The 21,095-nt window shown below is 53.3% G+C and overlaps 1 protein-coding gene across 1 annotated transcript; it reads right to left on the bottom strand.

Moving 5' to 3' along the window:
• Positions 1 to 27: 27 nt before the first annotated feature.
• ESPL1 (extra spindle pole bodies like 1, separase) lies at positions 28 to 20,338 on the bottom strand (the record flags this gene model as incomplete). Its single annotated transcript, XM_082849544.1, has 30 exons — positions 28 to 229; positions 532 to 696; positions 865 to 948; positions 1,110 to 1,225; positions 1,409 to 1,513; positions 1,639 to 1,809; positions 1,918 to 2,073; positions 2,979 to 3,101; positions 3,226 to 3,353; positions 4,224 to 4,414; positions 4,516 to 4,729; positions 5,102 to 5,263; positions 5,462 to 5,816; positions 6,259 to 7,247; positions 8,308 to 8,417; positions 9,546 to 9,702; positions 9,835 to 9,963; positions 10,356 to 10,527; positions 11,023 to 11,142; positions 12,197 to 12,331; positions 13,278 to 13,417; positions 13,611 to 13,749; positions 13,858 to 14,002; positions 14,226 to 14,465; positions 14,770 to 14,963; positions 16,312 to 16,448; positions 18,352 to 18,472; positions 18,631 to 18,735; positions 19,017 to 20,075; positions 20,258 to 20,338. 30 exons carry the CDS (start codon positions 20,336 to 20,338, stop codon positions 28 to 30), a joined length of 6,345 nt encoding a protein of 2,114 aa, XP_082705670.1.
• Between the last annotated feature and the right edge of the window lie 757 nt (positions 20,339 to 21,095).

The following is a 21,095-nucleotide window of genomic DNA, read 5'->3' as shown; positions in this document are numbered from 1 at the left end:
ATCAGCAACAGGAGAGCTCCAAGGGGGTCACTGCAGGGAGACAGGCAAGCCATAGGCTACAGGTGCAGCCCCAATAAGATACTTGAGTCGGGGAGCCTGGCGGGCCTGGCTGACATAGTACAGAAGTGGGGCTCCTGGGCCTGCTCCAAGCCAGCCCTGCAGCAAAGCCTCTGTGTAGCGGTCAATGTCACGGTCAGTCACATCCCAGAGGTTACCTAGAAACAGGGGGCTGGGAAAAGAGAAGGAAGAAATACAAAGTAAGGGTCTAAAACAGAACACCTAGGAAAACACGACTGGTGGTGGTGGTGGTGGTGGTGAGTGAGTTGAGAGGGATTAAGCCAATGAGGAAATCCCTTGACCCATAGTTCCAGGAGGAGGATAGAGGATGGCAAAGGGTTAAGGGCCCAGGTATGCCAGGGAAGTAGGGTGGGAGGAAGGAGGTGGGGCACAAAAGAGGAAGGATTTAGGGTTCAGACCTGGGAAAGCACTTGGGATGGGGACCTAGGATGGACTTTGCCCCTCGAGACTCACCAGCCAGCCATGATATACTTGAGCACGATGCCAGCCCCCTCCAGGTTTCCGTGCACAGCCAGGGCTGCACTGCTGCAGCCGAACAGCAGGGCCACCGCCCGGCAGCTCAGCCGCAGGACAGCCTGCCCATCCAGGAAGCGGGCACCAGCCCCATGCCCTGCATAGCTGAGGCAGAAGGAGGCGAGATGAGCCTGACCTAGCAGGGCCAGGCCTCTGCTGTGTCTCCAGAGGTGTCCTGAGCCAGTCAGGGGCTCCAAAGCCCCAGAGCAAACCGTGGTGATACCCACCCTGTGGGACTGTCCCTCCCCCCACCTCCCTGCCCTGAGCACTCACATGTACAAGTCACGCTCCGCCAGGGCCGCCTGCACCTGTTCCGGGCTCGGCACCTCCCCGACCACCCCTTTCCAGCCAGCTTCACTACAGGGAAAAGGTAGGAGTAAGAAGGGTTATGGGGCAAAGAGGGCAGAAGGAACAGTAGGGAGAACGTGGGCTGCAACATGTGATTCTGGAGAAAAGGACATTTGCCCCTGTGTTGTGCTACCCCTCCCCACCCCGCTTCTTACTCTTCTCCCGCTGACCTGCTAAAATGAGCTCGGAATTGCTCCTCTGTGCTTGACAGGTTATTGTGGGGATTCAGGACGTAGAAGGTACTGCGAGGATCCACGCCTTGGCTCAGCACCGACGAGGCCCCGGACTGATGGGGAGACAGTGGTGATCAGGACCCTGGTCTGGCCCAAGGGCCCAAGCTCCCACAAACCCCAAGCCCCTTTCCACAGCTGATCCATTCCTAAGACCTCCTTCTTTTCTTCCCAGGTTTCTCTACCTTTTCTTGCCCAGTCCCCAATCACCCCCAGTCCCCACTCCCTGAACCCCGCACCTCTTTGATGATGGAGTAGCTGAGTAGGAATCGGAAGGAGGGCAGCCGAGTGACAGGCAGGGCCCGGAGGCTGGGCATGCTCTCCCACGGGAGCTTCTGTAGGTCCTGGGCAAAGAGCACTCAGAGGTTACTGTCCTGAGCCAGGGGTACACAGGAGTCAGAAAGGGCATGGCGGCGAGTAGCTACCCACTGCCCACCAGGCGCTGCCCCTCCGGCCCCTGGCTCCTTACCTTGTCCAGCACCAAGACAAGATGCCTACTGCTTGGTACCGTCTGATCCTGTAGACGCTCTACTGCCTCACTCAGGAGCTCTTGGGCTCGTTCTGGCAGGGCTGGGCACAGCCCATAAGCCAGGGCCTGAACGTCCTGTGGGGTGAGGGTACTGGCACCGCTGAGCATGATCTGCAGGGGAACAGTGGTCATTGAGTACCATAGCTCCCATCTCCACCCTCAGTGGCAGGTGGGAAAGTTAAGGCTACCTTCTTCCCCTTCCCTGATTGCTCAACTCACTTTCAGCAGAGTGGGGTCAGGATACTTCCAGCCACATTCCTGCAGCAATTCTTGTAGACGGGAGGCCTCCTGGGCAGGGCCGGGGTCCTCACTGGATGGCAGCAACAGCCTCCGCCAGCAGCCCAGCACATACTTCTCTAGGGAAGTGGTGAGAACCTGAATGCAGAACAGAGCTGTCAGTCAGAGAGGAAGCTGAGTTTCTTTCCCCACAGGCACCGACATGTTGGAGACGAGGAAATGGGTCTTCCAATAAGTGGATGTGCCTTACTTATCCTACTGCCAGTCATGAAGGGCAAGAAGCGAGAAACATTTTTTCATTTGTTGAGACTCTGGGGGAGTATAGATAAGACGATTTGTCGGGGGACTTCCCTGGTGGTGCAACAGTTAAGAATCTGCCTGACAATGCAGGGGACACGGGTTCGAGCCCTGGTCCGGGAAGATCCCACATGCCGTGGAGGAGCTAAGCCCGTGCGCCAAAACTACTGGGCCTGCGCTCCAGAGCCCGCGAGCCAAAACTACTGAGCCCGCCTGCCACAACTACTGAAGCCCGCGCGCCTAGAGCCCGTGCTCCGCAACAAGAGAAGCCACCGCAACGAGAAGCCCATGCAGCACAACAAAGAGTAGCCCCCGCTTGCAGCAACTAGAGAAAGCCCACGTGCAGCAATGAAGACCCAACACAGCCAAAAAAAAAAAAAAAAATATATATATATATATATATATATATATCTTAAAAAAAAAGATGATTTGTAATAAATCACTACGTTTTGACAAATACGAACAGGTGGGCAAAAGCTAAAGCCAGGAAGTGAAATGAAAGCTGTGGTCGGGAGGCTGATACTTGGGCTTAACTTCTTTTTTTGTACTTATCTTTAAACATTCCATTGCCATAACCCCTTCCAGTCTCAGACTCTTGTTTAAAGTGCTTCCCAAGTGACATAACTTTTTATTTAGGCCTACGCTTCCAGAAAGGACTTGAGGTGGCTCTGCAAGAACCTGGGACCCCTGAGAGAGAAGATATTCCTAGGGCAGGCCAGATCCCACCCCACGCTGGGGACACACACCTCCATCCTACGGTCCAGTTCCAGCCGCCCCGTCCACCATTCCCGCTTGTCAGTACAGCTGCTGTTCTCTTTCTGTTCCTTCTGGATGGCATCAAACTCTTTCAGGGCTGAACTCACAGAAAGCTGAGGGAGATGGGGTTGTAAGAGTTCTGCTTGTCCACATGACCACCATCTCTCCATCCCCCAGCCACAGCTTGACCAGAAGCCTGCCCCAGCCCAACTTTGCTCCCTGGCCCAGAAAACCTACCTTGTTCTGGGCAGTGGGGATCTGCACAGTGACTGGGGTATTGTCTTTTTCCAGCCGGGTCAGCAGGAGGGTGTCACCCATGGTTCCAGGCTGGAGGGTGGCCAGGGCCAACACACACACGGTCACCCCTGACACACAGGACGTGCCCAGAGTTATTTCAGCTGTTACAAAGAATTCCCTTCCCTGTCTTCTGCATGCAATCCCTGTCCATCACTTAAGACAACTACTAGAAGACTTCCCTGGCCACTGGAGTTCAAAGGTGCTCTCCCTTACCCTAACAGCTCCCTGTAGTCAGAGACCATGTTTTGTATTTACTTGTGTCCCTACAGAAACTAACAACCGCTCCCCCCCACCACTCCCCACATACAGTGAGGCACTCAAATCATCTGTGAACATGTTTCGTGTTAGCATAGGAAGACCCTGGACACTTGAACCTACTTACCCCTAAAGAAAGAAAAACACTGAATTTGCTGGTAACTCAAATTGAGATTCAAAAAAAAAAAAAAGAGCGGCTTCCCCGTGGCACAGTGGTTAGGAATCTGCCTGCCAATGCAGGGTACACGGGTTCGAGCCTTGGTCTGGGAAGATCCCACATGCCGTGGAGCAACTAGGCCTGTGAGCCACAACTACTGAGCCTGCGCGTCTGGAGCCTGTGCTCCACAACGGGAGAGGCCGCGACAGTGAGAGGCCCGCGCACTGCGATGAAGAGTGGCCCCCGCTCGCCGCAACTGGAGAAAGCCCTCGCACAGAAACGAAGACCCAACACAGCCAAAAATAAATAAATAAATAAATTAATTAAAAAAAGAAAGACTTCTAGATTTGAGGTATGTCTGTTTGGTGAGAGTTACAAAATGTCTAATCAATGGAAAATTTATGATCCTTCCATAAGGATCATAAACGTGTGTGTGAACTAACTAATGCCTTAAACTCCTTCACCCAACTCTTCCCTAAGAAGATGAATAAAAGAACAGCAGAGGCACTGATGCCTGCCGCCATACCACTGGGGATCAGAGCCAGGCGCTCCTGGAAACTCTCCTTCTCAGGCTGGGGGAAGTGGCCAGATCCCGACGCTCTGAAGGAAAAGAGGCGCTGGATGCGGGCCAGGGGTATGTCTCCAGGCCTCTCCTGGAGGTTCAGCCCCTGCAGCTGCTCTGCTATTTCAAGCGATCCTCGGCGCTTCTGGGCCTTGCTGCAGGCAACACAAGAGGGGGTGAGTTCTGCCTCCTTCAAAGTCTGGACCACTCCCCCCAGTCTGTCCCAGCACAAGCCTTAGGGATGGTGGGCACTCACCTGAGCTGCCTGTGGAGGTGGATGAGCAGCTGGTGGCGACAGGTGATGGAGACAGACTCGGTGACAAGGCAGGCAGTGGCGTAGGGATCCCGGTGGCCCAGGCACAAGGCCAGGAGGCGGCAGAGGTGAGCGTAGAGCCCACTAGGAGGGCAGTGACTGACCCCACGGAAAGCAATGCTTAGTGAGTCACAGATGGAATCCAGGATAGAGAGACCTAGAGGAAGGTCAAGACACCGATGAATCCCCGACTTCCTAACTGATAGGAACTTTCCAAGAATGAGTGTCTGTCTCCTCTCCCACGTGGAAAACAGCAGCTACCACTTACGAAGGGCAGTGTGCCAAGTGGGGAGCTACGCAGTTTACATGCATCAACTCTCTCCATCCTCCCCAAATTCCACCTTACGGTTAAGTAAATTGAAGCTCAGAGAGGTGGAGTGACTAGAGTTCAGCTGGTAGACAAAGAGTGCTAGGATTCAAACCCAGGTTCAAAGGCTACCAGATCCAGATGGTCCAAAACCAGAACCAAGGACAGTAATGGAAAGGCACTGGGATCAAGTGATCACACCTTTGTGGTCAGCATACTTACTGACGGCTACGGGGGCCGAGGGGAGTCGGAGTGGAGGACCAAGATCCTTGTCTCTCTCCTTGTCTGGGCCCCGGACGGGCAGCTCTTCTTTGCTGGCATCCCGTCTCAACACCTCACATTCTCCTATGGATGAATCGAGCCCTGGAGCTGGGGTCTTCCCACCTGGGCAGACAACACGACTTTCCTGTAGAGTTCCCTCTTCCTGCCATCCCCTTTGCTCTCCCTTCTAGGGTCTGGTCCCAGAGCCAGCAAAAGAACTTTCTTCCTGTTCCATCTTTGGCACCAGTTATTTCTCATGTTTTGGCCCCAGGGCAACCCCAAAAAATCATGGACCTCTATTTTCCACCCTTGCCATCATACCTGAGGCTGAGTCTTCCCCATCAGGGCCCCTGAGGATCTCAAAGCTCATTTCCATCTGCTTGTCAGTCAGTTCCTCCTCAAGGATGGTCCTCATCATCTCGGGGCCCAGCTCCTCACAATGTCCTGATGCCAGCTTCTTGACCCTCCGGCTTCTACCACTGAGGCCAGGGTGCCCAGGGGCACTGCCTTGGGCGGCCACCGAGTTTGTCTTCACGCTCGGGCCCTTCCTGGCCCGGCCCCGGCCCCGGCCCCGGCCGCAGCCCCGGGAAGCAGTGCCCCGTCCCTTGGGTCCCTCTGCAAGCCGTGCCCCAACTGAGACAGGGTCTTCCAGGTCACTGTCATCACTGAAGTTCACCTAGGATGGTGGGAAAGGGAGAAGGGCCAAATGACAAGACATTGTCCGCCAGCAGGTGGCGCTGTGGAAGCGCCATCATAGAGGCCCTTGGGGAAGATTTAAGAATCAACCTCCCAGGTATTAGGCCACACTCAACCAGGGGCAGTAACCCTGGGTTGTGGAAGGAGGGAGAGGAGGAAGGAAGAGAAGATAAGGAGGATGAAAAGGGAAAGGAACTGTATAGAGTGAAGAAAAGTCCCTTCTGTCTGAAACAAAGATGGACTTGAACTAGGTCTTGCTGTGGAAGATGTAGGGGTCCTGCAGTAACAGGAGAGCTTAAGGTTCCCCACCCCAACCCCCGCCAGCCCTAGGAAGCTATTCCAGAGACACCTGCTCTGCAGAACTCTTCTGCAGGATCACCCCGACTCAACACCAGTACCACCTAGCCACAGTCCCATCTCACCTTGAGGCGTGTCTGGGACCTCTGTTGTACCCTGGGGGCCTTGGGAACCTCAGGCTTGCTCTTTGTAAGGAGGACTTCCTCAAACACAGTGAAGGGGACACGAGGGCCACCCTGCCTGACCCGGCCTGGGGGCTTAGGTGTACAGGGTGGTCCTCCACCTTCCAGACCTTTCAGAGAGGTATTTGAGAGCGGCAGGGTAGCAGAGACCTCTTGCTGGCGTCTTCGTCCACAATGTTTTTGGCTCCAAGGCTTAGAGTGTTCTGAGCCTGCAGGGGTCTTTACTGATGGTGGCTGCCAGCCCCAGGAGCTCGCAAAAAGTGGAGGAGTGCAGCAGCTGAGGCTAGCCAGCTTTGCAAGGGCCTGAACCAAGAGCAGGTGGGCTCGCCAGGGCTCCAGGTGGGGTATCCGAGCCACCACAAACTTTAGCCCCAACTCCAGGATCTTCCCCAGGCTCTTGTTTGACGGCTGGCTCAGCCCCTCCAGTGCCAGCTGTGCGTATGCCTGAGCCGAGATCTCATCGAAGAGGCCCAGGACAGGAGAGGGGGGTGCTTTGTGATTCAGGGAAGCTTGTAGAGCTTGGGTGAGGCGCTCACTGGCTGCGGGGCAACACTTCAGCACAACCTGCAGCAGATCCAGGCCCTGGGCCTGATGGCCCATGGCCAGCCTCGCGCCCGCTGTGATCAACACCCAGCGCAGACAGACTGCTGAGAGGACAGGGCTGGCACAGAGTGAGCAGTCACAAGTGGGCAAATGGGTCAGGAAGCCAGGGCTGGGCTGGGGCTTTGTTTTCAGGATTGGGGAGGAGTTAGTAGAAGGTGCTACAGGGCCAGGCTCCTTGGCCACGGTGGCCACCAGCTCCAGGTCAGGGCCTCTTAGAACAAGCTCTTCCTCTGGAAGCTCTGGAGGATGGGGCACCCAGGCCTGCTGCTTCCCCTTCTGCAAGTGGACCTTCTTCACAGAGTCTGGGTGTTGCGCTAGTCCGACAAACTCTGAGGGAAGAGTGGAAAAAGAATTACAAAACTGGGAGAAATGATACCAGTGTGTCCTGAGCTACCTCAGCGGCCAACGACCTACTAACTGTTCATATACGTTACTGTACTAACATACTAAATATTAGCATCCTTGCTATTTTTTCAATAAAATCCTAACATTTTCTGCCCTTCTAACAATGCATCAGCACAGCCCACAGAGCCCCCGTATCTGCAGCTCAGAAGGCTGCATGGCTCAGGCCAGAAGGCCGGCACCCAGAGGCCCAAGTCTTAATCCTGTCTCTGGCCCCTGACTAGCCCCATGATCCTGGCCTCAAACATTGAATTTCTCAATTTTCTGAGTTTACAAATGAAAAAACTCTATGTTCCCAACTCAACTTTCCAGGATTTTGTGTGGGTCCAGTGAAATACTACAGGTAAAAGTGGTTGATAAGGAAAAAAAAAAGCACCATAGATACAATATTTTATTATTAGCTTAAGTCCTTCTGAGGATGCTACATTTGTGCTGCCCCATACAGTAGCCACATGTGCGGCTACTGAACACAGGAAGTGTGGCGAGTACCTAAGGCACTGAATATTCAATTTTATTTAAATTAAAATATATTAGTGCTGGGAATTCCCTGGCAGTCCAGTGGTTAGGACTCAGTGCTTTCACTGCAGGGGCCCGGGTTCAATCCCTGCTCCAGGAACTAAGATCCCGCAAGCTGCATGGCACAGGCAAAAAAAACAAACAAAAAAAAACCCAGAAAAACAATAACAACAAAAAAAATATATATACATATGTATGTATCTATATATGTGTGTGTGTGTGTGTGTGTGTGTGTGTGTGTATATATATATATATATATATAAGCACTGAAAACTAGAAGCAGGTAAGGTAGTCCTGGACAGCCCATCTGAAGGAGGGACACCAATGGTCTGACTGAAGTGAAGGGAGCTTTGCCCTGGGACAGAAGTCAGTCTGATTTAGAAGAGAACCTAACCTTGACATGTAAAGCTGTGTTGCGGTGCGTGCATCACTCTCACCACCGCCCACGGGCATAGGGGCCGGGCTGCTCACCTGTGCAAGACTCGAGCAAGAACAGAACCTGCTGCAGGTCCGACTGACAGAGGTCGATGTCATTGCGCGCCAGCTCCAGCTCCCCCTTCAGCACCAGGAACAGGGCACACCTGGTTGGGAGAGAAGATGACGACCCATTAGTGGAATCCTTTGTTTTCCTGGAGAGTCTTTTTCTTTCTTTTTTTTTTTTTTTTTTGCGGTACGCGGGCCTCTCACTGTTGTGGCCTCTCCCGTTGTGGAGCACAGGCTCCGGACGCGCAGGCTCAGCGGTCATGGCTCACGGGCCCAGTCGCTCTGCGGCATGTGGGATCTTCCCGGACCGGGGCACGAACCCGTGTCCCCTGCATTAGCAGGCGGACTCTCAACCACTGCGCCACCAGGGAAGCCCTGGAGAGTCTTTTTTTAAAAAATAAATTTATTTATTTATTTGTTTGTTTGTATTTTTGGCTGTGTTGGGTCTTTGTTGCCATGCGCCGGCTTTCTCTAGTTGCAGTGAGAGGGGGCTACTCTTCATTGCGGTGCACGGGCTTCTCATTGTCATGGCTTCTCTTGTTGCGGAGCACGGGCTCTAGGCACGCAGGCTTCAGTAGTTGTGGTATGTGGGCTCAGTAGCTGTGGCTCGCGGGCTCTAGAGCACAGGCTCAGTGGTTGTGACGCACGGGCTTAGTTGCCCCGCGGCATGTAGGATCTTCCTGGACCAGGGCTCGAACCCATGTCCCTTGTAGTGGCAGGCAGATTCTTAACCACTGCACCACCAAGGGAGCCCTCCTAGAGAGTCTTTCTGCCCCTTTCCCAGGCAGAGCCATTACAGTCTTTTCCAGTGTCCAGAAGGCCTTTAATTCCTAAGGCTGACTTCAGGCACTCCCTGACAAAAACCCTCTACACTCATCTCTCAAACCAACTCACCCTCGTGCCTGAGGACAGGATTTCCCAGACCGAACTCCTCACCAAAAGGATCCTCCAGGCGAAGAGATTTAGGGAAACATTGTATACTAGATCTCCCTTCTGGAGATTGATAATGTGTGTTAGCATACTGGAGGACATGGTAAGTCCTATAGGAAATGAAAACATCTAATCTTGATTAACTCAGCATTTCCCACTTGTTCGCCATGGAATGCATTCTTCCACCAACCCGTCCAAATATAACATGTTAATCTGTGGAACAGTTTGGGAACCCACGGTCAAGGTCGTAGGCACTCAGGTTTGGGAATCGGCATCCTCTTGGGCCCTGTACTCACTGGCGCGGTATCTGCAGCTTTGTTGTAAGTTTCAGGGCCTCCAAGCAAAAGGCTTTGGCTTCGCTCACACTACCCAGGTGGACCAGGCGGGAGACCAGCTTCTCTGAGCAGCTTAGCACCTCAGTAAGAACCTGCCATTTTTGTACCAGATTTTCACCTGTAGCAAAGGAGAGAGACGAGACCACCATCATGTGGAACCAGGACCCGTAGCCTGGATCCTCTGCAGACATAACTGCCAGCCCCACCATCTAGCCTGTTCCTTCCACCTTAGCTCTCCCCTCGGACTTACCGTAGTCCAGAAATGGCGTCTCCACAGCTGTCTTCTGAGCCGAGAGCACATCGCTGCCCATGAGCAGGAGGATGATGCTTCGGAGGAGCTTGTGGGCGTCAATGAGCGCTATCTCAGGTGTCTGCCAGCCTGCGCAAGCGTGGGGGGAAGGTGGGAGTGACAAGAAGGGAGATGATGTGGCCAGAACTTCCACCACCTTCAAACAGTAAGAGAGCAAATGCGAAGCATACTCTCACCCTCTCCCTCCACACTTAAGGCAGACAGAGCTAATCAATCACAGAACTCTCTCCCCCGAGGCCACATGGAGTCTCAGAACCCTTGTCAGTGTCGTGTTCAGGGCAGTCACTGAGCAGTCAATTAGAGTCAGCAAGCAAACTGAAACTCATCCGCTATCCCAGGCCTGCTCTGGGCAGCTTCTAGTTAGGCTCATCCACGCAGCTGGACAGCAGAGGGGACGAGGGCAGAGAAGAGCTGACAGCGGACAAACCACACAAGGAGGGCCATCCACCCTCTTCTTTCACCTTGGGCACAGAGCTGCTCCCACAGGGAGGCCGAGAGGCTGCCTGATGAGAGGCTCAGGTAGACTGCCACAAGCTGCAAGGCCTGGACGCGCAGCAGGTACCAGGCCTTGGATGGCCTCTGGAGGGCAGGGTCCCGAAGCACAGACAGCAGCAGAGAGGCACCCTCAGCCACCTGGGGGGAGGGGGCAGGGGCGGAGGAGAGCAGTGAGTGAGGCAGGATCAGCAATTCAGAGCTCAAGGTGCCCCTACGGATCACGTAGCCCAGACCCCTGCTTTTCAGATGATAAAAGCTGGAGAGCAAACTAGAGCCTGAAAGGGCAGGAGACTCAGCCAAGTCACACAGCTAGTGTGTGAGGAAGCCCAGCCTTTTGGATCCCACTGGATCTCCAGTCGAGGGCGCCAGTGTCATCCCAGTTTCTAGTCACGGGACAGACTTTCCCCCTGGCCCCAGAGGGAGCTGGAAAAGGATGAAAAGGATGGAATGGCTCCTAGAGAAGCACACATGGACGATCCACGGGAGAGGGCAAGGCGAGATGTTTCTGCTCCTCGGGGCCATGAACATTCTCCCCAGCTCCAGGGAAGCCTCAGGAGCCAGACAGATTATCTGGAGAATCCTAAAATCCTTCCCATACCCAAGACCTTCGGGGATCAAGAAAGTGAGAAGCACCTTCTGGCAAGCACAGTAGAGTTGACTTCGCAGCAGGTCACAGGTCAGGGAAAGGAGCAGGCATGTATCTGTGGTGCGATCCAGAAGCTTCAGACTTGATTCTGCCTCTTCCAGGTACAACTGAGGAAGCAATCGGGGGTGCGCGAGCATGCTGGTGAGGAGAGGCAGCCGGACTCTCCAAATTAAAGCAGATTAAAGCATCTGCAAGCAAAATGTTGACCTTGTCCAATTAAATATTAAATTATTTCAAATATTGTAGTCTACGTAGGAATTATTCTCTCACTCACTAAAACGCTCATTTAGTACCTTTCCGTTAACCACTAAGCCAGAGAGACAAAGCTGGGTAAGCTGTAAGCGGGCCCTTCTGTCCAACAGCTTGCAATGCGGGGGCGGCGGGGGGCGGGGGGGGGGCGTGGGCACCCAGGACCCAGGGAAAGTGGTTGATTTTACCCTTGAAGAAGGGGACATATAAAATGCTTTATGAAGGAGACAACTGAGCTAGACCTTGAAAAGAAAGTATGGGTTTGCTGAAGGAAAATAAAGTTGGGGCGAGGGTGCATTTAGGGTGAAGGGTCTACCACAACCAAAGACAGCGGGGTACGTATGAGGAATATAAAGTAAGTGGTACAGATTAGCATAAAGTTCATGGTGTGGAGCGGCAAGACAAAGAGTGAACCAGAATATAGAAGGTGTGCAATCCAGAGTAAAGGATCTGGACAGTATCCCTCAGGTAGCGGAGAAGCCAATGTAATCCTTTAAGCAGGAAAAGAGATAAGATCAGATCTGTGCCTAACATGATGCCGCTAGTAGCCGGAGTGGAAAAGGGAGGAACTGGAGGCCAGGAGACCAGCTAGGATACATTGTTAGCAGCCCTAAGTGAACAAGAAGCATCAACTGGGACAACAGAAATGGCTGGGAAACCCCGGATTAGCAGCGTATTGCCAGTGCAGACTAGGTAAGACTGAATGAACAGTTGGTTTGGCAGTGGGACGGAGAAAGATGCCTCCTCTCCCCCAGCTGCGTCCCAACCACTCCACACTTTACCATCCTTCAGCCAAATGTGGCACGGAAGGCAGAGAAGCCACTCCTTCAGTAGCCTACCTTCTCAGAGGACAGCTGGGTCACCGAAGCCAGGTCCCCCTGCAGCCCCAGGCTAGCGCGGCTGGGCACTCACCTGGGCGTAGCTGGGACAGCCGAGTGTCAGGAGGAGCTGGGTGACGTGGCAGGAGGAGCCGGCTGCCTTTGCGTGGTCCTCCAGTCTCTGGGAGACGATCCGTATGAGCAGGAAGACCTCCAGAGCTTGCAGGGGCTGGGAGGCCAGGAGCAGCACATTTACCCAGCTCGCGCTCAAGCCTTCATTTCTAGCCCCTCCTCTCCAGCCCTTTGGGACCTTGGTCTGACCTGAGGGCCTGGCTGGAATGTGGCCACCCAGACCGAGCAACCACTGGCCATCCTCAGGGAGCCGGAGAGGAGAGCAGCGAGGGCGTCTGCAAACCCTCCTACCCCTCACTTGTTTTAAAGCCCACACGCCAGTTGTCTTCAATAGCCAGGATTTCCTGAGCGTTTGCTATGTGCCAGGCACTGTGCCAGCTCACTTTATTTTCATAGCAACTCTAACCCTAACCTTACAGACGAGGAAACTAATAGGTTAACATGTGTCAAGCTGCTTGTCTAAGTTCGCATAACACGTATGTGGTAGAGCCGAGACTCAAATCTAGGGCTCAGGCAGCTTCCCAGGCTCCTCCTGCTAGGAATACGACCTAATGCCCACAGTAACAAAGATCCTCTATGTGCAACGTCCTTTTTCAGAGGTTCCTAATATGGGGTCCAGGGAAGAGCTTCAGGGAGTCCTTGAAACCTGACATTGCATGTAAAAATGTAAAATTGTACCTGTAGGCATTTATGTATTTTTTCGGAGTATACAGGTCTCAAATTATCTGATAATTACCAATAATTATGGCTAACGTTTGAGTATTCCGTTTACACACACCATCTTTCACGCATTATCTCACTGAATGCTAACAAGGCTATGAGTTAGTAGTATTATTACCCTCATTTTAGAAATAAGGAAATGGGCTTGAAAGGTTAAGCAACTTGTTTAAGGCCATGTACTAGTAAACGCTGGAGCCTGGATTTAACTCAGGGAGACTGGTGACACAGCCCACACTGGATGACATGACTTCTCAGCAAGGACACAGGCCAAAGAAGGTGAAGGAGCTGGGTTTCTGGCCCGTGTCAACGCCCTGCCCCGTTACCTTTGCCACCAGCTGATAGAGGGCCGCTAGGATCTGTAGGGAGGCTGCTGTCTGCTGCAGACACCGCACAGCGGGGGCCTGCCCCTTTGTAAGCACCTCCTTCCACAGGGCCAGGGCTTGGTCCAGGCATGTGGACTGAGCTGTAAGTCAGAAGAAAGGGACCAGCCATTCTCTCGGTGTGGGCATCTGGGGAAAGGTGGTCCTCTTCCCCATAATGGCCTCTGCCCTTGTGCCCACCTTCCACTCCACAGGGCAGCCTCCCTCACACCTGGGGCACCCATAGGAAGCCACAGAGGAGGCCCCATCCCACCACACTACGTTCACGGTCCTCACCAGCATCTGCAGCCAGGTTGAAGGCAATGTTACTGTATAGGAAACGATCTTCCTGGAGTTTATCTTCATAGTTCAGGTCATTGACTTCAAACTCCTCCAGGTTACGAGGGGCCTGGGCCCTCCGATCCCGCTCAATACCCTGGATGGGGCGACCAGGGTGAAAACACGGTTGTCACGAGCTTACTGGGGCCCAGGGAAAATAAACCCTGTATCCAGTCCTGCTCAACCCCACAGCAGCCATGCTCACCTCCTGCATTTTGGCCTCCAGGGTACAGATGTAGAGCCACAGCAGGGCCTGTGCTTTATCATCCAGAAGCCGATCCTCGGCCTGGGCCTCGGGCCTCACAGACTCCAGAAGCTGCAGGGCTTCCCGGATGGCATCCAAGGCAGAGCTATAGGGAGAAGACGCACTTAAGCCAGGCTACTGTGAGTGCCTGCCACGCTGTCCTGGGAAGGGCCTTCCACAGCACAGCTGGCCTCATCCTTTGAATTGAGTTCCCATGACCACAAACTCAAGGGAGTGCTCAGGGACGTGGAGAGGGAAACGGGCTCCAGGAAGGGTAAGAGGAGCTAGGGCAAGAAGCAAGAGTGGCCTTCCCAGGCCTTCCTCCTCACCAGTCGGTCTGCTGGGCAAAGTCATGATAGCAGAGCACCTGAGCCAGTTCCACCAGGTGGGTGGCTCGGGCCCAGGCCCCGGCCGGAGTTTCCTCGGGGCTCAGCTCCAGCAGGTCGCAGATGACATTGAAACGTTCCTGCCCCGTGTTGGCCCGCACCGCCTTGTAGGTCCGCAGCTCCTCCCTGAGCAGGACAGCCAGGGTCTCTGGGTCCCAGCTGCTCAGGCTGTCTCGCAGCGTCCTGAGAGAGGGCAGGCTCAGCACCGGGGAGCCCATGAAGCACGGCGCCTCTGCCCCAGGCCAAGGAGTCCCCGCCTCAGCTTGCTGAGACCTCAGTTTCCAGTGGTGAAAGCAAGAGCAATTGCCTGTCACCGCTGTCCCCCCAACTACCCAGCACAGTGGCTGGCACACAGTCGGCACTCAATCCATAATGATGAATGGAGGAAACAGTGCCTTTTTCAGACATGAGGATGAATGTGACCATGAGTGCCAAAGCAGCCCTCTCCAGGGGATAAAAATGGTTGTCCCCCTCCCCACCAACTCACTTCAGCTGTAGCTCCTTGTCTCCGGCTCTGGCTGCATCCATCTTGACCCGGACCCAGAAGGTGACTGGCTCAGTCATGTGTTTGGGGCCACAGGGCTGCAGGGCTGTCAGCCACAAAGTCACCATCTTGCAGCCCTGGGCCTGTTTACCCAGTTTCTTCAAACTCTCTACGTGCAGCCGGAAGCATCTGTGCAACTGACCAGAGGAAGAAAACAGACCACACTGGAGAGAGGAAGCAAGGAGTCTGTACCATGGGGGAGGATGTGTGTGCTCAGGGTCCTCCTGCCCCCAAGCCCGCCCCACAGACACCTAAGAACTAAATATCTGGGTGCTCTCAACCTGAGGCTTCGACCCATCCCACCCATATATCCGTCACCCACACCCCTGCAAACCTGCTCCTTTTTTTTTTTTTTTTGTTAGAAGATGTTGGGGGTTAGGAGTTTATTAATTTATTTATTTATGCTGTGTTGGGTCTTCGTTTCTTGTGCGAGGGCTTTCTCTAGTTGTGGCAAGCGGGAGCCACTCTTCATCGCGGTGCGCGGGCCTCTCACTATCGCGGCCTCTCTTGTTGCGGAGCACAGGCTCCAGACGCGCAGGCTCAGTAGTTGTGGCTCACGGGCCCAGTTGCTCCGCGGCACATGGGATCTTCCCAGACCGGGGCTCGAACCCGTGTCCCCTGCATTAGCAGGCAGACTCTCAACCACTGTGCCACCAGGGAAGCCCCTCCTGACCCTTCTCAGCAAATCACCACCTTCTCCTGAGTTGGAGAGGCGAGACCATCTTGGCCTCTTCCTTCTCCCTCCCTCACACCAGTCACTTTCCAGGTTAATCCTTGACTTCTTGCACTCACCCACTTCTTTCCATCCCTTGGGAAGCTGTTTCAGTTCAGACGCCCACCCTTTCCTGCCTGGGCTGCTAGAGCCGCCTGGGTGCCTGGTGTTGTCCTTTCCTTCTGTTTATTCGCCACAGCGATGCCGAGAAGCCCAAGATACCAATCCGATACCAGGCCTCCACTTAAATCGAGAGGCTCATCAAACGAAACCCAAGGCCCTCTCTGACCCGTCTTGCCAACCCATCATTTCATGGGTATTCCTGCTTTATGACAGTGGTTCTCACTCTGGTTGCCCAAAGGACCACGTAGAGGAACTTTAAGAAAAATATCCAGATGCCTGGGCTCCAGTGCCAGAGATTCTGAAGCAATTAGCTTAGGACAGGCTTTAGAATTTTTTTTTTTTTAGTTCACTCAGGTGATTCTAATGTCTAGTCAGGTTGAAAACCACTGGCCCAGGACAAGGCTAAATATAAAAAGTGAATCAAAAAAAAAAAAAAAGTAAATACGAAGGCGTGGTGAGATTAAAAAAAAAAAAGTGAATGAATCAAAAAAATTAAATAACAGTACAGGTGAGGTCCGGAAACACTGCCCCAGGCACTGCTGCCAACATGCAGCTCCTAACTCTCTACGCCAAGGCAGGTCCTGGCCAGGCCCTTTCATGCTACTCGAGCCCCTCCTCCCTTCAATATAACCTCCCTCCTGCCCTCATACCTTCTCAGGAGGCACCTCAGGATAGGTGTCTGGCTTTGCCAAGCCCAGGTGCTGACAGAGGGGCTCGGAGATGGCACAGGCCTCGGCATAAAGCTTGTGACTATAGAAGTTGTAGGCCAGGTTACTGGTGTAAGAGGCTGCAGGGGAGAGAGAGGACAGCTGACCGCAGGAATGGTTCCACTGCCCTCTGCTGTTGGAGGGGCAGCAGAGAGATGCTAAGCCTGTGGTCAGCTCAGCAGTCCCCAGAACAGCCAGGAACCCCCCTCGCTAGGGAATGAGAACGGGACAGCTCTCCCCTTCATGCTCCAAGTCAGCCCATGCCCTCCATTCCAGGAAGGTAACCCCACACCAGCCAGCCTCTCTGCACTTGTTTTACAAGAGCCAAGTCCTCATCCCCACACAGGGCCTGTCTCTCCTCACATGCCAATCTCTGTCTTCATCTTGCTCCAAAGGTCAGCATTTTGGGGGAAACGCTCTGGCCTATCCTTTACTTCCCTCTCCTTCCCTCATTCCACTGAAGCCACAGTAGCCTCCCTGCTAGTCCTTGAACACGCCAGCCCCTCTCCTGCTGTAGGGCCTTGACACTGGCTGTTTCCTCTGCCAGGGGACGTCCTTTCCCAATTTTCCACATGGTCAATTCCCTCACACCCTCCAGACCACCTTTTTTTTTTTGGCCACGTGGCATGTGGGATCTTAGTTCCCCAACCGGGGATTTGAACCCGCACCCCCTGTACTGGAAGGGTGGAGTTCCAACGACTGGACCGCCAGGGAAGTCCCTGACCACCTGTTTAAATGGTAATTTGCCCCCCCTCACCTGCCCTGACCTCCTAATTCCCTTTCTTATCCTGCTCTACTTTTCCTTTCCCTCCATATTTCTGATCACTTTCTAACATGTTGTACTTCAATTATTCTACTGTTTATGGTCTTTCTCCCCCAACCAGAATGTGGCTTCATGAGAGCAGAGATCTTTGTTTTATTTACTGACATATCTAAGTACTCAGAACAGTGCTTAGCACATAGTAAGTACTCAATAAATATTCACTGAATGAATACAATTTTCCTAAGTTCTAGTTTAGGCAGCTTCTTGGCTATCGATGTAGATGGCTGGGAGAAAATAAAGAAGGTCTTCAATATCAATACTCTGTGGGAAGAATTTTCATACTATTAATTTTTGTGACTCCTGATGACCTGTGGCCAGGTTCGACCTGATAATATGAATATGAAAAACGCTCCAAAACCTTCTAGTGACTGAACTCATTAGGTTTATATAATTCAAACTAAAGGGCTATGCTTTTTGTAAAGCTGAGGGGGAAATTTATTATGAAATACAAAACAGGTAAAACTAATTGATGCTGTTAGGATAGTTAGTGGTTACTGTTGGGGTGTGGGGACCAGAAGGGGGCACAAAGAGGGGTTTTTTCAGGTGTCTATGTCATGCTCTGTTACTTGACCTAGATGTTGGTTACAAACCAAGCTCACTTTGTAAAAATCCATCAAGCTGTCTGCTTATGATCTTTGTATTTTCCTGTATGTATATTTCAATAAAAAGAGTGGGGAGAAATATTCATGCCTGTTGGTTAACATATACATATACATAGTAGATATACACAGTGTATCTCTAGAGCGATACATAAGAAACTGACCATATTAGCTGCCTCCGCAGAGTGGGACTTGGGTGACTAGGACTAAGCACAGTAGAGGGACTTTTCGCTGTACGCCCTTTTGTGCAATTTGTATTTTGAATCATGTGAATGTTCTACCTGGTTTTAAAAAAATTAAGTTATAAATGTTCTACATTTTCATGAAACAAATACCAAGTCAGATTTCAAAGCCAATGAGAAAAAAATTCACATCTGCTATGATAAATGAGCCTCATCACTTCTCTCCTGCTGTTAAATACAGAGATCCTTATAAATATCCTTCTCACTGCCTCCCTAAGCCATAGGGAGGTCCCACAGAACTATCCAGCTACTGCTACTTGCCTGCCTAACAAGCGATGACCCTCCCAAGAACCCTGTATCTGGGCCCTAGGACACTAACCAGTCATCCCCAGGTAGTCAGTCAGCTCTCGGCCTGACAGGCCCTGTAAGGCCTCCATCATCCAGACAACAGTAGATTTGCAACTTTCCACTAGCTGGGCCAGGTCAGCCAAATCACCTTCCTGAAGGGACAAAAAAGGTGAGAGGAAACATAATAGGTCTAAGGTGATGTCCACCCCACCTCGTGCCCAAAGCCAAAGCAACCCCAAAGCTCTACTGAGGGCAGTCAAGCAACTCCAGACCCTAGGACCTGTCCGGGTTTTTTGATTCCAGATGGTACCTGACAGCCTTGGGCAAAGTCATAAACCACCGTAGTGTAGAGGTGAAGTCCCTGAAAGTGCATCTGAACCAAAGCCTGCAGTTGCTTGGCGGAGTCCCCACAGACCTGAGGAAGGAAGGGGGAGCTTGGTTTGAGGGACAGGGAGCTCCAAGCTGAAGACTGGCCCAGAGCCCTTGAGAGCTGAGACAGCTGGGGAGTAGGAAGAAGGACATCAGGATGGGCCACTGCCCTCTCAGCGTATACGAGGCTGCTTGCTGGCTGGCAGGCATGGTCCAGAGAGCAGCTTACCAAGGCGGGAGCCAGGGCTTCCAGATCTTACCCAAGACCCTAGCCCGATGGAGTCCACAGAACCACATTCCCACCCTACCTCTAGGTCCTTAACTCACGCCATCCTGCAGCTGCCGGATGAGGCAACAGTAGCTTCCAAGAAAAGCAAAGAGGCCCAGAATGGCATCAGGTCCATAGTGCCCCTTGGTGCCTCGCTCCAGGACTGAGAGGAAGAACTGGCAGCTGTCACACAATGCCCGCAGTGCGGGTGACGGCGCCTCCATGCTGTTTTTCAGGACAGCTGATGCCTTGATCAGAAGCTTGGCCACCGCCTGGGGTCCTCCCTCGCCAACCTGCTGAAGTTCAACTGCCAGCTGGCAAAGCTGGAGGCTGGGGGCCAGACTGGTGCTCCTCAGGTAATCGTAGGCCTTCTCCACTGCCCTGGTGGCTCTGGCGTGGTGGTGGCTCCAGCAGAGGCGACGGCAGTGTTCCAGGGTGAGCTCCAAGAGACAGAGGGCCCTCTGCGGGGAAAGAGGACCAGGAGAGCCCCCTCCCTCTCCCACCAAAGCTCTGATCACATGCCTGGAGAGCAGGTCACCTAGGAAATCAGCATCTGCTTCATTCAGACCATGCCCACTGCCTTCAAATAGCTGATTGGCAGCTACCACTCGACAGGCTGTGGGAGAAGCAAAGTGGGGAACCTCACAAGGGGTACTTTCATCCTCCAAGAGTACTAGAAAGCTCAAGGCCTTTAGCCGAGCTGACAATGCAGCCTGCCGCTCCACCAGGGCTTCTGCCCCCTTCCAAAGCAGAGAAAAGCTGCCCCGAGCCACAGCCTCATAGTCCTGGGGAGCAGCTTGTCGAGAACACTGCACCAAGCAGGTATGGAGGGGCTGAGCGACTCGGAGTGTGGCCTCTGGGATTCCCTGTGCAGCAGTGTTCCGCAGAAAGATGAAGAGAATTCGTTCCAGGTAGAGGGGTGGGCGCTGGGGTGTAGACATCAAGTAGCCATCGCAAGCCACCTCTGCCAGCTCCAGCAGGCTCCCCAGGTGCCTGGGGCAAGCCAGCTTGACAGTCAGCTGCTGGTTGCAAGCCCTCAGGATGGCATCACAAGCTTGCCTCCTCTCGGCATCAGATCGGCAGCTGGGAGAATCAGGTGGAACCTTGGACAGGAACTCCTAGGAGGAAAAGAAGATGTGAATGAGGCTACCAAAGGAGAAAAAAAAAGATAGGGAAAGGAACTAGAAATGAGATTGCTCAAGAGTGGATGTCCTACTAATCTGTCTCTTCAAATAAGTCAAAAAACAAAACAGCTCAGCTTGGTAAGCCAGGTGTATCCACAGCCAGACAGCACTCCCACCTTCAAGTCAGGCAGCAGCTCTTCAGCCTCCTTTGGACTTCTTAGCAGAGTCCCAAAGTTGACTCCTTTGAAGCTCCTCATGGTGCCGCGGGACTAGGGGAAAGAAAACGGATTAGGGAAGGCGGAGAAGATTTGTAAAGGAGCTAAATGAAGGGCGGGAGAAGGGCTTGAAGGCCGCGGAAGGCGGGGGGTGGGGGTGGGGGCAAAAAATCCCATCAGAAATCCTATCGGAAAAACATACATGCCAAGACGCCGGGCTCCCGTTAAAAACCGACGTTTCTGCTATTCCTTCCTCCCAGCCTATCCCCAGCCTCACTACCCGTCCCACCAACCAACGCCCCACACCGGAGGCCTCCACCGAGCTCTTCAGCACCACCAGGACGTCCCGAGGTCTCCCAACCCTACCTCGTAGAGACGCCCGGCCTCTTCCTCAAGTCAGCGCTGGGGCCCCATTCACCTCGGCGCATACATACGTTCACGAGTACCTCCAGGCCTTCCGTCCCAGAGACAGTTCTTCTTCCCAGAGGCAGGACTTACCCACTAGACTGAGTACTCCGCAAGGATCCAAAATGTATCCTTCGTTTTCCGCGCCAGCCCCTCCTTTCAAATATGCCCAGCGACCAATCAGCGAGAGCCACGTAACGTCGGCGGGCCGCGAGGCGCGCTGGGAGTTGTAGTTTACTCGCCGCGCTGCGTCCTCACGTGACGCCGGCCGGCGGGGTTTAGCCGCTATGAGGGCGAAAGCCTTTCGGGAATGCGGGTTTTTCCACATTTTCTAGTCGGGGCCGACTTCCTCAGCTACGTGTAGCTTAGTTGCTATTGTGAAGGCCAGTCCCCT

This window comes from Leucopleurus acutus (assembly GCF_964270905.1).
Source record: "Leucopleurus acutus genome assembly, chromosome: 11".
In the NCBI taxonomy this organism is placed as follows: Eukaryota; Metazoa; Chordata; class Mammalia; order Artiodactyla; family Delphinidae; genus Leucopleurus; species Leucopleurus acutus.
This window is presented reverse-complemented; position numbering and strand designations above follow the sequence as displayed.